Below are 18,927 nucleotides of genomic sequence, written 5' to 3' on the forward strand. Positions count from 1 at the left end.
GACAGTTGTAGTCGGAGTGTGATGCGCTGCTGTGGAATTTTCTTCAAATGACAGAGAGTTAGATCCATGTGTGTGCATGTGAGAGAGATTCAGGTCTGGGTAATCAGGCAGTGAGGAGAGCAGAGTGGTGGTTACCTTCCAGGGAAGTTCACGCCCCCGAGAGCTGTTTGGTTTTGTAGTGGCTCTCTGTCAGAGGAGGAGTGGAAGAGAGAGAGGAGGAGGGGAGAATGTGTAGTGGAGGAGCCTTCTCAGTTACTGAGATCAGCACACGCTGTCGGCAACAGAATGAGCGTGTCCGCGCTCTCTCCCGCTAGCGGCGTTCTGTAAGAGACCATTTGCCCCCCTCCCACCTCTTACAGTCCCTGCCAGACGTCAAGAGCAGACACACGACTCTTGTCTCTCTCTCTCTCTCTTTCTCTCTCTTGTGGGAGAACTCCACGAGAGACAATTCCTCCAATTTTTTCCCCTCCTGATTTCTCTCTGCGACTTGCACTCTGAGGGACTATGCCGGTAGTTGGCGTTGCATCGAAACTCCGGCAGCCGGCTGTGGGGTCCAAACCCATCCACACTGCACTGCCCATCCCCAACCTTGGGAGAAGCAGCATGGCACATGGACTGACACCCAGGACCTCGGAGCTCAGAGTCACCGAATCTTCTATGCTCTCCTGTCAGCTGTCACTCAAGACGGAGATCCATGATAGGAGGTCAAGCTTGGTCCCAGCTCCGGCCACAACTTTGGCACGTAGCAGCAGAGAGGCAGAGGAGAGCAAGATCTGCAAGGTCAGTGAGACTGGTGATGACGTTTTAAATGTGCAGTGTTTGGGTTAATGTTTAGAACAGGTACTGGTTCGTTCTACAGGTGGCTGTTACGTTGCCTCAAGCTGGTAACCGTTCTTGTGGAACTATGATTTCATGCATGTTTGGAAATAGACCAGCTAGATGCCTTGCAGACCACTGTAAAACTTTAGCAGGTGCCATAGATCTGTCATGTCTAGACATTTATATTCTATGTGGTAGCAGTTAATTTGCAGTGCATATGTATGAATTTGGATTTATTTATTTATTTATTTATTTCCAAAAATTTAAATTCTGTTATTTACTCACCATTCCAAATGACTATATATATATATATATATATATATATATATATATATATATATATATATATATATATATATATATATATTCATATTTATTTATTTATTTATTTATTTTTACACAGAAGAAAGTGAGTCATACAGAGAGCAGCTAATAAAGACAGAATTTAGTTTTTTTACTTTTTGACTAAATTATCCCTTTAATAACCACAGAAAATCTCACTACTGAATCGTATACTGTTTGAGTATGGCTAGTTTATCTTTATAAACCATGTCATTCATGTGGCTAATACTTCTAGTTTGCGAGCAAAATGTTGTAGTAGTTTAGCTGAGGCTATTAAGATCTCTATCTGTGAAATGAAGCATGAGGGCAGTTTTAGGGGGGTGTTTGTGGGGGAGATTCAGCCACCTGAGAAACCCTTGTGTGTAGTGGAGCGGTGCAGAACACTAACTCCCTATCCCCCACGTGTGGTGCTCCGTTACAGATAGATGCCTGGTGTTTCCCCCCTACTACTCTTTTCTCAGGCATCACTATATTAAAAAAAGCACAGTTGCTAGCAAATGATAGACACATATGGATTATTCTGAACTCTTTCCCATTCAAAACAAAAGCATGCCAAGGTTTCTGAAAGCAATTTTCATACATTTGGCTGCAAACCAGTGTGGAGACAGGAGGAAGGTGGGGTGCTTTTGAGTGAAGGAAGTGAGAATCTTTTAAAAAATCCCGCCAAGCAGATTCATTTGAGGTTTTGCTAGACCTGCCTGTCAAAACTGGAGAAGAAAAAAAAAAGACTGTAGGGAAAATACTTTGCTGTTTAGCTTATCCTAACCATTGTATTATATGTGACCTCCTTCATTTTCAGATCCTAAAAGGATGGATTTTCTTGTAACCTGCAGGAAGTATGTGCTAACTTCAAAGCAGGGCCGTGGTTGACTAAGCAGGGGTTTTTGGTGCAGTGGTCATAAGCATGTTCAGGGTTGCTGCAGGGCAGTGGGGCCGAGGAAGAGGGGAAGTGTGTTTTATTATTAACTCAGTGCTCTGTGACCTAAGACACTGTTCACTCAAGTGTCATGACCTTTAGTGAGGAGAAAGACTAGACTTTTTCACTTTATTTTGTTGTTAAAAATGCAATGGGAATGTTAAGACGGGTCATAAAGCTCAACTGAGCAAGCACTAGAATATTAATAATGTTACTGCATATCAATGTTTAATGTTTATTTGTCTGTTTCCTTAACTTAAGAAATGTCCCACCTGTCCCTTCCTGACTGATCACAGGGGAACAATTAGTCCTAATGTGGGCTTGTCCACTCAGGTCTTTCAACTCACATTAAAAGGGCTGAAAAGCCTGAGGCAGTACTGACTTTCTCCTGACAGTCTAGTTTTGGTGGGTCTAGTGAATGTCATAATGCAATGGCATGTCAGAGTGCATTCATTCAGTATATGTGGATTTGTTTATACCTACTTGCCTGTTTGGACATGTTTGTAGTCATTCCCACAGAGGGCAGCATGTTCACCTTGTTTGGTGTTGACACAGGCTTTATGCGGCTGCGGTTTGATTTAAATCCTGTGGCGGGACAGCAAACTCATGACAAACTTTGCATTCAAGGACATCAGTCTACTGCGCAGCTGGCGGTGTTGCGATCTGCCGGTGCAATTTATCAAGTTTCTAAACAAACAACAGCTCCGCAGAGCAAGATTTAAAGTAAACTCATGAAACAGCTTCACGGCTAATGTGTGGACAGAATGCAAGTGAGCTGTAGGATCGCTTTTGGACGAAGCAATCTACGGGAGCCTGCATAGCTTACAGTATGCAAGGGCCTCATGTCTTGATAGTGTTAGAGAATGTAAAAAAATGACGGTTGTGTAAGTGAAATATGCTGTAGTAAACAGATGAAATATGTGGTTGGTCTGGTTGGTGAACTGATTATAGCTGACTATGTACACTTTATACACCTGAGAACAAGGGCAGTAAGGTGTGTTTGGGAATGTGTGTGTCTGTGAAAGGCTTGCTGAAAGAAAATACATGAGCACGAAAAGAAGAAAACAACAGGGTGTTTTAATGAACCGTCTTCTGTATCTGGGAAATAAAAAGGGTGACGGAATGTTTCATAATTTAAACCAACTCTTACACAACCCTAGTACAGTAAATGAAAATTAGAACAGTTCTTTAATTCAGCTTCCGTTGCTCTGCATTCCGCGCACTTGACTTAACAACAGAATTGAAAATGGAATGACTCCACAGGGTGCTGTTCACTGTTATACAAGCCTAAAATTGGGACATGAGGAATTTGCGTCTTGTTCACAGTTTTAGATCATCAAATAAAACATCTGTTGATATAGATCCAAAAATAATGATCCAGAGTTTTTTTGTTGAGATAAATCCATCTGTTATATTCTATTACTCAAATTTATTGCAGTATTTATTATCCCAACAGCTTTCTGAAAATCATCCTTTGATTGCTTGTCTTTGAATGCATATGGGATGGGATGGCCTTCTATTCTGCATGTGGAAACAAAGTTTGTCCAAGATGTTGTTCTAGCATCCAGTGTAGAAGTATGGAAGCGAAATCCCATGTTTTTACGCCTTTTGCTGTATTTACACCTTTTATTTTTGTTGACAGTTTAACTTTGCAGTCTCCCTCAGATCTCAGAACTCAGATCTCGAGGTTGCTCATTTTTAGTGTAACTTTTCTAAGAGGATACAGTAGTTCAAAACCTATATTACTCTTATATGTCTTATGTGGAACAAAAAGATATTCCACTTTTTTTGACTTTATACGTGCAAAAATAATTAGGTCAACAAACCATTTAACTTTTTTAATGCCTCTCGGAAAATATCCTGTGGCTATTGTCACTTGATCCTGTTACATATGAATACACAGGCACACACGCATGCATATTCATGTTCATTCTTATTAAGTTTAGCTGTGCAGTTTAATAACGAGGTTCCCCAGAGCTCTGTACTTGTCCCATTCAAGATTTGTATGTGTGAGATTAAGAAGTCAGGGTATGTAAACAGGCAACTGACGGCTCACAGTGTGTTTGAAGGGGAGGCAGGGGAATGTTGAGAGTGCGGAGGGACAGTGCCAGCGTTTCCCAGCAGCAGAGGTGCTGTCGAGTGGTGAAACACTGAGGCTTGAGGTTGGAAGGGGGGTTCTTCTGTCTGTGTATGTCACAGCCATGGGTGGTCTGGCGTGCTGCGCTCCTTATCTGGAAGAGTGCAGGACACTGAAGACAAGTAATGATGCTCAACCTTAGACAAGCAGAGGTGGAGGCTCAGAACCATTACACAGCTTAACTCGCACGGAAACATACCATCCTACAGGTCTCTTAAGGGGTTGTGACTTGAAAAATCTAAATAGTCTAACAATTCACTCTTCTCCAACAATTCAAAATCTTTTCCAGTGTGCCTAGTCAGAGGTTGAGTGATGATGATGCTTATTCAGATAATATCAGATATATTGCTCTATTCTGTTTAGTTCATTTTTAAGGGTTTCCTGCTCCAAGTCCAGTCATTTATTTTAATTTATTTAATAAAAATGCTCATTTTGACTCCCATAAACAAGTCCACCCAAAAAAAAGTTAGAATTTCCACACCCTCATGTTATTTTAAAACCTTTTAATTCAGATAAGATAAAACTTTCACTTAAAAAAAGATGCAGAAGCACCAAAAGTTGACTGTTCCAATTTTTCCGAAGCCAATAGACCAATAGGCATCTTTTTTTGATTATTTCCTTTACAGAAAAGCTTCAAAAGGAAAAGTACAAGCAGCTCGTTATTCAACATTCCTAATTTTGTGTTTTACTGAAAAAAGAAAGTCTGATCAGTTTTGAACAAAATGAGGGTGAGAGAACGATTGAAGAATTCTGATATTTTGGTAAGCTATTCCTGTAAGTGTTTTGTGGTCGCATTATAGAGTTTGTTTACAAAACAGCCACACAAGTTTATATTTAAATTCTCTGGAACCCGAATCAGTCTTTATTTAAAACAGGAAGAAAAATTGGTCAGAAAAGCAGCATGCAACCTACATGAAAGATCTTGCCAGGCTCCCTTTTTTTTTTTTTTTTACAGGGGTGAGCAGTCCAGAGACCAAGAACACTCTGTGCACACAGCTCAATTTGAAAGAAAAAATTACATCTAATAACATTTAACAATCTGGCAGTTCAGTCATTTTGTTTCCCTCGGTTCAGTTGAGGACTTTATCACCAGTATCATTAAGTGGTCGAGCCCCCCTGCCATATCTGATCTTCTTAAATGGTGTTTATTGATGCGGCACAGCAAAGCTGCAGACTTTCTTACTGATTTGCACAGTGCAGCCGGTGGCCAGAAGTTGCCTACATACTTTGCACACACCAGGCCATATCCACAAACCCAGTACCTTACCTCAAGGCATTGTACTAGTTTAAAGGTTTAGCCATTAAATCATCAAAGAGAAGGACAAAAACTCTATGTACTTCCACTTTGGTGTTGTTTAATGCCATAAAAGTACTCAAACAACAAACTAACTAGTGAAGTCAAACTTATCTAGTTATCTAACAACAAACCAAAGACTAGTGGTTCTCAACCAAGGGGCCAGGGCCCACTAGGGGGCCTCAGCAGACTTCCAAGGGGGCCTCAAGGTGAATTAAAATTTAATTAAGTATAAATAAATAAAAATCAAGATTGATCTAATTTTAGTAAAAGTTGTAAAATGTATTTTTTAAAATCCTTATCAAGTAACCAATGAACTAATATATTATATTATTATATTAATATTAATATATTAACAAGTGATAAATATTTTTGTGGAACCTGCATTTTTAGAATGTATAAAATAAATAAATAAATTAGGGAATAAAAAGTATGTATGTAAGCCCCAAAGAGTCTTTATTAAAAAAATTAATAATTATATTTAAAAATACTAAATAATTGACTTTATTTAGGAATCGTTCTAGATTTGAAAACATGGTTTTGTCAGCTAACTTCAAGGGATAATAATGTAATAATTTGTGTGTGTAAGCACACTTCAAGTGGCTAGTCTATTACCTTTCACTTCCACTCTTCTAGTTTAATCTTTCTGTTCTTTCACTCCCTTTCCTTCATTGCTCTAATCAGCTGCATTTGTCATTTGTTACATAAACTTCTCTCATTTTCCTGGAGCATTCACTTCATTCCAGACCTCTGCTCTCCTTTACTTATTCTCACAGTTTGCTCTCTCTCTCTCTCTCTCTCTCTCTCTCTCTCTCTCTCTCTCTCTCTCTCTCTCTCTGTCATTGATGTTGTGCTGATAGAGGGATGGAGGCAGTGCACACACCTGGCACTGTCTGTATAACTGGCTCTGATACACGCCACGAGCCCAATGCCGCACACAGAGGTCACACATACACACACACACACACAAAGTCTTTCTCTTGGCCCGACACAAAGGAGGAACATCTGTGAAACCAAAGCATGGGGTTCATTAGCAATCAGCAGGGACTGGGACAGAGCGGACATCTCAGCATGCCGTTAATACGCACCAGGACAGGAAAGGAGGGATGCACATGGCTATGTATTTTTTACTGGTCTCAATTTTTACTAAAACAACTAGTTGACTCATTCCTGAAGTAGAGGAGAGGTAAAAAGAAAGAGTTCCGTTAGTCAGCCCCTCAGTAAGTCAGACTGTGCACTTTGTACACTGAAACGCGTGGATGTTTAGAGGTTATTGGACACTTCAGAAAAGTTTTGCTGGCTACTGTTTAACTGCTTTTCTTTAAAAATGTCACATGCATCTTTAAATATTAGCCTACTAGATCCCAGAAACCAGTCTGACTGAATCTTTAATAAAGTACCGTTTAAAGGTTTGGGGTCAGTAAAATTTATTTGTTTATTGTTTGAATGCTATCTCACAACCAGTTCATATGTATTTTATGAGGTGGCTGATTCTTACAAATTGGACCTCACTCAAATTCATAAGATTTTTGATAAATCATATGTTTTTGTATGATTTGTCTAAAAATCACCCGCAGTGACAGGTGTTTAGGTGTACAAATACATACAAACTGCATAAAATATGTACAATTTAGCAATAAATTGGTTTTAGCCACCTCATAAAATAAGTATGAATTGCTGTGAGATCAGGCTGGTTTTATTTTATTTTTTGATTAGATAAATGCGGCATTGGCAAGCATAAGAGAGCTCTTTCAAAAACATAAAACAGATCTTACTGAACTTAAACTGGCAGTGTCCATTATGTTAACTAAAGTGGCACAAACTAATATTGAACAGATGCAAAACTGCCAAGCGAGTTACTTACATTTTAAAACATACTTAAGATCACTGGAACACTTTGAGGTGATAATTTTGTTGTGATAAAGTTTTAAAGTTTCAATGACATTTGCAGTTGTTCACCCTAGTCCTGCATTTGGTTAAATTATTTAATCTGTGTTTTCCCAGATGACCGCAACAAATGAACCGTGAAGTACAAAGACAGGCTCTGAACTGTGTGTGTGTGTGTGTGTGTGTGTGTGTGTGTGTGTGTTCTCTCACACCAGCCAACAAACAATAAAATAAAAAAGCTGTGCCAGCAGAAACAAATTAGATCAGATAAGTGATTTAATTTTAAGAGATGGTTCAGATTTATTTGCTCAATGCAAATGTTTGTGTTTTTTTTATTCTAACAATTCTGTCTTGTAATGTGAGTGGCAATTTACTTATCATTTAATAAACCTTAGCTTTATATTTACTTTTGTAGTCAGTTTAAGCATTAATCATTTCTGAAAATTGATCCTCATATCCTGCCTTACCAGCTTGCCCCTGCTGACCAGGGGTTAAATATTTCCCATCATTCAAAGGGTGCTAATATTACTTTGGAAAGGTGTTAAGCTCCTCATTAACAGTGTTTAAAACTGAAGTGCAGTCTTATGAACAACAAAACTGTTCGGGTCAAGACCGGGGAGACCAGACATGACAGGGTCTGGCTTTTACCACATACTTTGCCTCTCTTTCTTTCTCTTGCCGCACAAACTCTTCTCTGTGCTTCCTTGACGAATAACAGAGCCTCCTAATCTCATAATTATGGTGTAATCTTCTTAATAGCATAATGCTTTGAAACTTTACTTGGTACTGAGTCTATATATATATATATATATATATATATATATATATATATATATATATATATATATATATATATATAAAGAGAGAGAGAGAGAGAGAGAGAGAGAGAGAGAGAGAGAGAGAGAGAGAGAGAGAAAGAAAGAAAGAAAGAAAGAAAACTATTGTCCTCCAAATGGTTCATGCATGGTTTAGGTCAGCCATTAACACAGTGGTTGATGTTTGATGGGCCTTGAATATCTCCCCAAAAAATGTGCAAACAAATATTCTCTCATAATGATCTAGTGAGAGGGGGAGGTTATTCTTGAGTGAACAGTCCATTACTGCGGTTATGAAAGTGGTACAGGGGTCCGTTGTGTCTCAGTGAAGCCATGTGATAACACACTCATCAATGCAGATGGTGACTCGTGTCAATCGCAGGCTCAATGTCTCTTTTTCGCTTCTGGTGTTATCCTTGTATCGTTTAACGGGTGTACCTTCACCCACACTTCCACTTCACCCACACTTTGAAGCTGTCTGGAAGGTATGTTGGTTTATGTCTGTAGTAGCATTTGCATCATAACAGTATGATTTTCTGTTTTTCAGCGTTTTTCAAAATCACATTCTATTTAGGCTTAGACTGTTGTGGTGTATTGCCTTGTATATATATCTTTTCAGGCTAGTTAAGTCAAACTGGCGCTGCGTGCTGAAGTGGTAATGTGTGTTTGGCTCACACCCCTGCTCACCTTCAAAGAAGATGTGCATGAGAAAGACTTACTGCATTGGAAGCAGATGGAAGCACCTACTGCAGATTTGTAAAGCTTTAATCGGCCCACATCTGCCCATTTCCTCTCTCTCACTCATACTTTATTGTAACTTCATAAAGGAGCAGCTGAGAGAAGAAGGGAAAGGACAAATAGGACTGGATAAGGGAAGAGAAGAGAGGAAACAGGATGAGTGACTAGGCAGATGAAGAGGTCTTCTTGGCTTTCATGGATCACAGCCCTCCTTTCTGTGTAGTCAATGTGAGCCAATATTACAGTAATCTGGAGTAAATCTGGTTTAATTAAAACACAGTTTTAAGAGACCGCTTTAGATTAGAAGCACATTGTATAGGGTGGGAGTGTGCCATGCTTTGTGTCCTTTGATCTTGTATGTACATACAAACACACACACACACACACATGCAAGACATACACCCATAGTACTGGAACAGAGTCTCCAAGTGGGCTGTTCCACTGGTGTGTATAGCCAAAACGTGCTCTGATATTCATTTTCCCAGGTTGACAGGAGCTATTAGTCATACGAAGGATAGCTAAGTTACATCGCTACAGGCTAAAGAGCACCACATTGAGAAAACGCCAGCCTCTGCTGTGCTGCTATGTATCTGTGTGTGTACTTCAAAACCGCAACAGCCTTGGAACTACTTGCCAGCAATTTTTGCTTTTCTGTTAAATTGTTCATAGGTGTGGCAGCATGTGACAGTTCTTATATTCTGGGCAAAAGATGATCCTTGCACTTGCTGCCTTGGGGGCTGAAGCATGTTTTGCTGAGAGTTGCATAAAAACAGGATACTGGAGTGCAGCGTTACAGATGTGCAGAAAGAAAGATTGGGTGAGAGGGAAAAGAGAAAGGGAGACGGGGAAATGAAGAGAAAGATATTTTTTGCAACATCTCAACAGAAAGGTGACCTTTGGGTGAATTAGTGGTAGTACACTGGTAGTACCATGGTTGAAGGTCTCTTTTATATGACTTTACAAAGCTCAACAGTAACTGTGTGAGAGTTTCAAGCCTTTGCTGAATCAACAATTAAAATTTCATCCGTTTTTTTTACGCCATGTAAACTGTGATATTTTCTGCACTAAAGTTCTGCTGATTCTGACATAAATGAAGATTATTTATAGATTTGTTTGTTTGTTAGCAAAGATGTCTTGCAAAACCATGTAGCCAAAATAGAAAAAGTATCAGTAGAGATATATATATATATATATATATATATATATATATATATATATATATATATATATATATATATATATATATATATATAAAAGGAGATATGGATGTTCCAGCCACAGATAGAGAAAAACTTTTTTAAAAAAATAAATAAATAAAGCATTTGGCAAGTAGAAACAAAAGATTGTTATTTTTGATCCCTGAATTATTTTTAAAAGAAAGATTCATGTCATTGGCTAAAAAAATCTGTGTAATTATGAAATAAATGTGGTTTAAAAAAGTAGGCGTTAAAGTAGGAGTTTATATTGTTGAAAGCGCTCTGATCAGATTAGCAAAAGGAGGTGTCAGATTTGATTCCGATTCCATAGAGCTTTCCCTGGAACTCCGTGCAATTCCATGATTCCATGCAGGTCTAGTGATTAATCAACAAGTTGGATGCATATTCCTGGTGGTCCAATCAAATTGCTCCCACATAAATGGAAAAGGAGCATGATGGCAAACATTAAAACTTGGACTCGAGGAGTATCGTTTTTGCACAATATTTTACTATGGGTAGCCATAGTTTAAAAAATATTTGCCTGGCAGACAAAGGAACTACAGGCGTGCCAGGCTTGCCCTGATCCTTCATTGTTTATGTGCATTTTGTGAGTGTGTTTGTTGGTCTGAGCTTGTTTTCTCAGGTTTATACTCTGAAGTAGCACTTGGCTGCAGGCTGAAAGCAGTTACGCTTTAATAGGCCAGTTGTTTACTCTTTTCTGCAGACCCACTCTGGATGCACTCTACTTCGGATCCTGCCTCTTTTCTGCCAGGTACGCTTTGAGCAGTAAAGTTAACATTGTATGGTGCCCACCACCGTCTTGCTAACTGATTTTACAATCCGCCTAGAAAGTGCCTCTCTTTTATGATAGCTGTAGGTAATGCAAACGAGCTTGGGAAATAGACCCACCTCCGTTTTAGGCCTACTTCATTCCGACTTAGTCAACACCACAGGGTGACGAACACTGTGAACTCGCTGACTCAAAGAAGACAATGTATTCAGATGGCTTGCATGAATAGATATTGGGTCCATAAGCTTTTCGTTGCACCCTGAAAGGAAAGGATTAAAATGAGACAGGGGGTCCAGTGGGGGGATGAAAGAAGAGGTGTGCTTGCCAAAAGCTGGACTTTTTTACGTCTGGCCAAGAGGCAGCATGAATGCCACATGCACCTGATCTTTCATCTCCTCTTGCTCATAGGAAATGGAGAGCAGATTGGGCTTTGGTTTACGTGATGCTCTTGATTGAGGACAAAAAGGAAAGGTTGTTATTGCGGTTAGCCATTGCGTGATCTACAATATAGAGGTCTGGCTTTGATGGGACTCAATGCTACCCTGTAATAGTGATCAGAGAACCCACTGAACCCAGGACAGGGGTAGCCATCTGCCAATAGCTAAGCCTTCTGTCGAGACCTTAAGAAGGTCGATGATGGTATAGAGAGAGACCAAATCCAGAGACCAAACTCTGGCAGACAGCTCCTTAAGGAATGTTTGGATTGGACCGCATCTGCACTAAGGGGTACACCGCTTACACAGGACTTGCACAGACTGGTGAAGCTATCGGGCAGCTTTAAGCAAGGATTGCAGTTGTGGTCTCTCCAACACGATCCCCCGCTGATAGCTCCAACAGGACTTCCATTCCCACTACTGAAAAGACTATAATTTAGGAAATTTGTTCAACTATTTGTTGTATTTGTTGATGGTCAGTGACATGGAGAATTATGTTCGTCTCCCTCATACGGCTGGCAACCGTTCATAAGGGCCTGGCTCTCACAAGGAAGAGTTTGGCCTTGGCTCTATTTGTCCACACTGAAAATTGCACAAGTACTCTCCCAGAGGTTGTGAGTAATTGATGAGTACATATGTTTCTGGGTTTTGCTCTTTAGATTCAATGTCTCACTCTCTCTTCGCTACCCTAGCACTTGGTCAGTAGAGACTCTGTCTTTTTTCACAGCTTTATGGTTAGGAATGTAAACCTCCTCCTCCTCAGGATTTGAGCCTATAGATTATATGACATGACCATTTAAGGTCCATTCCTAAGCTGTCCAGTTTTTCAGCAGTTAAGCGCTGACTTTATAAAGGTCACCTGCTGATTGATGTTGGTTTATCTATGACTGAGGCAGGTCTCTGAAGTCTTGCTCCAAAGCGGTCCATAATGAATCATTTAACAACTGTGTTGGGCTTCCTTAAAAAAAAGTAACATTTGTGTCGGATGTTTTTGATTTGATCTCTCATACGAGCTGCCTGGCCCAGGCCTAATGTCTGGATTTTCTAAGCGTTTGGTGTAGTAAAACTCAAGGGTGGTCTGCTTCCCTCAGAAGAGGCTTTAAGGGTTCAGATCGAGCCAAGGCTGATTGTACACAAGAAGGTCAGATGCAAGAGGAAGCCCTGTGCATTCCTACATTTCAGGCTTATAACTGCAAGAATATAAATGTAATAGCTGCACCTGGCTTGAACACAAAAAGTAATCAGTGCCTAAGTAGTTCATCAAATTTGGAAAACCAGCATCACAGGCTCTTTAGCATCTGCATGCGATGTGTTTACAAAGACATACAGATGTATGCGTGACTGTCTCAGGAAAGGTTAACAGATTTATCTATCTATGTCTGCATAAACCAAGTCCAACAATGGCTTAATATCTTGCATGCAGACACTATTATAAAATCCACCTGTTTTTTTGATGTAGGCTTCCAATGGAGCAGCACTCAGTACCACGTGCATTCAAGCGAATGTGTCGTAGTCTGTATTTACACAGCTGCAAGAGGACAGGAGCAAGTCAGGTGAAGGCCTTGGCCTCACGCTGGCCCAGCGGGATCCTCTGTGAGCAAACGTTGACGATTCGGGCCGCGATTCAGAGACACTGTCTGCCTCTGCAACCACTGCTTTCACTCCAAACATCGCCCTTCCTGTCTGGAGAAGAGCGACAGGGCATAGTCTATGCACACTGACATAGATATACACATTTAGATTCATGCTCGTATAAACATCAGGGAGAGAACATCTTTAAATGACCTACTGAGGGGTGTTGGTTAAACAGTGAAGCAGGGTCACGTAGGTTGCTGCTGGTGGTTTGGTTCAAGAAAAAGTGGATGGCTTCTCAAGGGTGACTGCTGAAACTTTATACTGTTGTGCTTGGCAGCATTTCCTCAGACTCACTGATACATGCCTGCCCTATTTGGACAGTCTCTGAGCACAGGGCCCCTCAGGTGGGGACTCTTAATGTGTGTGAGAGAGAAATAAGAAGCAGAAAGTAAGACAGACATTCTCTTGCTTTTTGACTGACTCCTGTTCTGTAGAGTGAAGAAAGGAAGCTAATCCAAAGATTCAGAAAATAAAAGCCAATCCAGCAGCTCTCCGAGAGTTTGAGATCAGGTCAACATAATGTCATGACCTAAGTCTGGTTATACACCTCAGACCCAGTTTCCACTTCCTTCTGTTTCGCCTGAGACAGTCGGAGAGCCATTTTTGCTCTTTGAATCTGTAACTAAATCTCTGGAAATGTTACTGTACACTGTCTATACAGTTTGAGTGTGCTGGAGGTTTGGTCAAAATCATGACTGACAAATCTATCCCTTCCTTAACCTCACTGTTAAGCCTGTCCTAAACTTTACTGTGTCCTGATACTGAAAACCACTCTTTTAGATCATAGGGGTTAATAGTTTTTGTGGAACAGTGTTTCCACCGGATTCTCAGAATTTGAGAGCATTGTGGAAAGTAGTTTCTTACAAGCATCCCACATACAATACTGACCCTTTACCCAGAGTAGATATTTTCAAAGTTTGTGGTTAATTACTCTTGTTGCCCCCAAGTCCCCTAGCTATGATCTCTAGCAGTAATATACTGATTGCCCGAAGCTAGCTAGAAATATTAATTCAGCTTTGCATTTTAGTTTATTAGTTAGTGAGGTGATAGAGAGAAAGAGAGTCATAATAATGTTCACACTGTCTGTTCTCTTTCCAAGGTCAAGATGCAAATGCCAGGTTTGCTTGTTTAAGACTAGCACCTCTGTCAAATTGTCTGTGGAAAGCCTTTTTTTCCCTTTGTTAAGATCTATGAAGAACTTTATTTGTGAGCTTGAAGTATCGTAGCATAGAAGCTTGTTAGAGCTACTGAATTCAGTACTGTTGTGTTTATTATTAGTTGTTAGTGCCCTGGATAATAACTATGCAGTGCACAAGTGTACTGTTTTGTTTTTCGACCTCTTCTGCCTCACAGATTTATTTACTGACATCCCTTCTAATCTCCAGCTGTTGGTCTTTTGGCAGTTCTGCAATTTTTGAAACCCCTGGGTGGAATTGTGCAACTTGATCTGGCATTTTAGACACAATATTTTGAAAGTGTCTTATGCCACCTTGAAGCTTAACAGAGAGTGTGAAAAGGTGCAGATTGCTGCACTAATGAGTCAAAAGAGGAACATGGACATCATAGTCCTGTAAAGGAGGGTACATCCAGATGGGCAACACAGCTTTTGCTTAATTATCATGGGCATGCAGGCGATATAAATACACCTTATCCATTCAGGTGACAGATGATAAGATAAAAAGCTTTGATCCTATTGCTTAGGGCTGGACAAATATACATAGTCCTAAATTCACAGTCATAGACAAGCAGACAAATCCACAGCTGGCTTAAAACAAGTACTTCCTTGGTAAGGTCGTTGACATTCCCACATCGAGAACTGGTTTGATGATAGTTATGCAATATTATCTGGCAGAGAGAGTGTGAGAGAGGGTAAGGGAGTTATTAGCAAACTCTTCTTTAAAACTGCTGTGATTGCGTCCATGCTTTCTCTGTCCTCATTCCCACAACCCACTGTCTCACAGGAAATCATGAATCTCCACAAAGTCTCAAAGGAAACACAGGATCCAAATGTGAGAAAGGTTTGTTTTCTTGAATTAGCGTTTCAACAAAGTGTTTAGTATCATGTTTTACTGCTAAACTGAAGACGGTTCCTGTTGCTACTGGCTTAACTCGATTGGCCCATGCAGCCACGCATTCCCAGAGAGTAAATCGCACATAAACTGTACTGTATGTGTTATGCTTTTATGAAATTTGACTTCAAAGTCTCTGTGTCAGCTTTGATGAAATACAAACTGCTGTTTCAGTCAAGTGTCAGGGTGATCTTGTGTTCTCGTCTCTTTCTCAGTGGTATCTGCTGGTGTACACTTACAGATAGACGGCAGGGTCATCCGGAGCACTGTGTGATCTGACACTGTGAGAAAGATACTTTGATGCCACCTTCATCTTCTCACAGCTTCTAGACAACAGTCATCCATTCTTTTCTTGTCTTCTTAAGAGAGCATAATATATTGACTGAAAGATAAAACAGTGCAAGTGTCTCCAGGCCTGCATATGTATGTGCTTATCCGTTTTGTATGTGGGTCCTCTTAAAAGAAAAAATGTTACCATGATTAACCATATTATATTTTATGTGTTGCGCTGCTGAAAAACACCACTTACTGGAATACCAAGTCATACCAGTTTAAAGTGGTCTAGATTTTTTTTTAAACAAGATAGGTAACCTATGTTGCTGGTCCAAATCAGTCTACCAATGTTTAAGGTACTAGGTTGAAAAAAACTGACTTGTACTCAGTTTGGATCAACTAGAAAAACCATGTAGTACTAGCTAACCCTTTAAACAATGTTTCATTAGATTTTCTACTGGGTATATGTACATTTCATGCCAACTGAGAGCCTACACCTCCCCCTCAAGATATGTTTCAGAGAGGCTTTTTACAGCCACCTGTACTCTCTTAAGGCACTATAAAAAATCCATGGATACCTGTCAACCTTTGTCAAAAACCCATGTGCAACTTTTGTGTTTGAAGTCTTATTCTTCAACTCAGCTGGAACTGATACAAAAGAGCATCTCTACTTATCTCCATCGTTCTAGATAGTCAGTGATAAGCTGGAAGCCGATTAAAAAAGCCTTAAAAGACATAATGAAACCATAACCGTAAGGCTGTAAAAGTGCTTTCCTTTAGATCAGTTGCTGCTGACGAGAGGAAACGATCAGCACCTGTTTGGACCAGATCCAGTTTATTGTTTTCCATGAGCTGTTGTTTATGATGGGGGTGGCATTGACTCCAGTGACCTCCAATGTTTTCTCTTTCATGTCTCTCATGTTGTGTAAGAGGTTTACACTTGCTGGAAATCAGCCAGAAACATGAAAAGTGAGAGTGCGATGGAAACTTTACCTTTCAAGTTTGTAGTAGTGGTAATTTCTCCTCTGATCCACCACCTGTATGCACTGTTTCTCAAAGCTTGGGGTTGGATTTGTCAAAATGATGTGAAAATATTCTTGGAGATATTTGGAGATAGTCGTGCTTATAATGCATTATACAGTAGAACAGGGATTTCTTTATTTTTTTTCAGAGCTGTTAAGCTCTGTTTCTTTGAGTTTCCCAATACTGTTGTGTTCCTGAGAAGCACAGAAGGAGGAAGAGGAGTGGGAGGAAGGGCAGTTAGTTTGGGGTCAGCTGAGGGAGCTGGCCAAGGTCATGTGAACGGCAAAGCTTAGAAGAGAGAAGAGCTTTCTGGATCCTGGAGGATTCTTTTTTGGAAACCTATTTCTCAGGCTGCTCTGAGGCAATGCAGATTTGAAAGTTTGGAGCTTGTTATTGAGCCATAAGCTTGCTGCCTTTCTACCTGAGTGGAACATGGCCAAACTTGTCATGTGATTTCTGCTTTTGCTCCACTGGTTCACTTGCTTGCTCAACTTGGATCAGCAGGCAGTATGACTTTGCAACTAAGGCACTAGAGAAGAGTCTATGAGAGTGACTGTATGTGTGTGTCACTATGTTCTTGCTTGTGTGTTTGGAATATCATATTACTAAATTGATTTCTGCTGTATATGTTGTGTACATTGTGTGTTTGCAGGATTGTATGTAGAACACACAAAAATAGATACTGTATTCCACAATTTAACATGCTTGACTTTTGATTGTGTCTTTTTTTTTATTGTTTGTTCACACTGCTGGTATGCCATTGCGAACATACAGCCTTTGTGTGCTTATATCCTTCTACAATGAGATGAAATGGGAAATAGGAAAGGACTAAAAAAAGACAGTCAGACAAACAACAACAAGACGCAGTCAAACATCCTTCCACATGCATCTTATTAATAGATCTCCGTTCTCTCTGAGGAGCACCTGATGCACGGCTCATCAGGAACAAATCCTCATCAACTCCAACTCGCTCATTTCCTCCTGATAAACAGATTCAAGGCTCTTTCTCTCTTTTTTATCTCTTGATACACAGTACTGATGTTGTGTGCTCATCAGGAAGGAAGCCCACTCCTCCGTTACCAGAGCGACCACATGCGTAAAGCTCCACTAATCTAGTGACACACTGATCTGATTGTATCTGCTGCTCTGAATTCGATTAGCCAAGGCTGCCGCAAAGAGATAACCCGCTCTATCATTGCTTGAGAAAACAGAGAGCACTGTCTTAAACTGCGTTGGTTATACTGTTAAAGAGTCAAGGTGACTGATAAGACTCTCAGATGCAATTGCCATCAATGGAAGATTGTGTCTTAATACAGAATTTGTACCTGTTGTTGTGTTTCGATACAAATCTTGACCTGTTATACTAATTAAACTCGGTGTTAAGCCCTTTAGTCGTGGAAATAAACATGATGTATCGGATCAGTTGTAGTCTAATGTCATTTCCTCAGCTGGAGATTGATATCCTGTCCATGTTAATGTCTTCTGACATCACACTGGTTTCTCCATTCATTGCAGACCCTCCCTGATTGTGCGGTTTAATTGTCTTCACATGCTCATTCAGTGACATTGGTTCTTCATTGCATTTTTTCTCACAGTGAGCTGCATCCCCTCATGAAAAACAAAATACAAACACCAGCTGCCACAAATCAGTTCTCACTTTCTCATCAGGCTTTCCCAGCATATTAAAGGAACAGATAGCAAATTGCTCATTTGTTCATTTATTCATTTGTCCATGTGGTCATTTGTTAATTCACAGTTGTGTTGCAGAGAACTTTGCAAACTTCGGTGGTGGTGCCACCTTAATGTTAAATATTAAATCTTAATCAAATGTTTTTATTTATTTGCTTCAGTACAGTGATGCTATAAAATCCAATTTTTGTTTAGGGAATCATAAGTTTTGGGGGTCTTTCTTTTTGATCAAAAAGTTTGAAAATCCCTTGTGTAGAAGGTTGTTGTATAGTGGCCCTTTAGTTCGCAACACAACAAAATCACTACAACACAACATGTAAGACTAATTTCATAGCACTGTGCTTATTTCACTTTGTTGTGGCTTGCTTTCATTGTGTTGTTCAAATTTGTTGTGACTTGTTTTTGATATGTTATGCTAATTCCATTGTTTTTGGCTTTTTTAATTTGTATTGTGCTAGTTTTGTTCAGTTGCAACTAGTTTTCATTGCGTTGCGGCTTGTTTCTGTTGTGTTGTGCAAATACCGTTATTGTTGCTTGTTTCCGTTGTGTTGGATCTTGTTTCTACTGTGTCGCGACTCATTCTGTTGTGCTAATTTTGTTATGTTGGGACTTGTTTCTTTTGTGTTGAAGCTTGTTTCCATTGTTTTGTGCTGAGTAGCAATTAGTGATTCCTTGTGAATTGATTCTGAAATTAGATTTTAACAGCAGATGGCGTTCTAATATATTTTTTATCCACATACTCAAATGTTCATGAAGAAGACCGCTGAAGGGCCCTTGTCCATTTAGCTGAGTCATGTAATTTCACCTCGGCTTAAAAAAGCTTTTATGATGTGAGATAAATGTAAACACAGCCCACTGTGAACACCCTTG

The 18,927-nt window shown here is 39.9% G+C and overlaps 1 protein-coding gene across 1 annotated transcript in view; it reads left to right on the forward strand.

Moving 5' to 3' along the window:
• Positions 1 to 281: 281 nt before the first annotated feature.
• The window catches only part of nav3 (neuron navigator 3), a 125,730-nt gene continuing 107,084 nt past the window's right edge, over positions 282 to 18,927 (forward strand). Inside the window, 1 exon segment of the mRNA XM_043236579.1 lies at positions 282 to 780. Coding sequence (XP_043092514.1) covers positions 505 to 780 — 276 coding nt within the window. The 5' untranslated portion in view covers positions 282 to 504.

This window comes from Puntigrus tetrazona, chromosome 4 (genome assembly GCF_018831695.1).
Source record: "Puntigrus tetrazona isolate hp1 chromosome 4, ASM1883169v1, whole genome shotgun sequence".
Taxonomy (NCBI): Eukaryota; Metazoa; Chordata; class Actinopteri; order Cypriniformes; family Cyprinidae; genus Puntigrus; species Puntigrus tetrazona.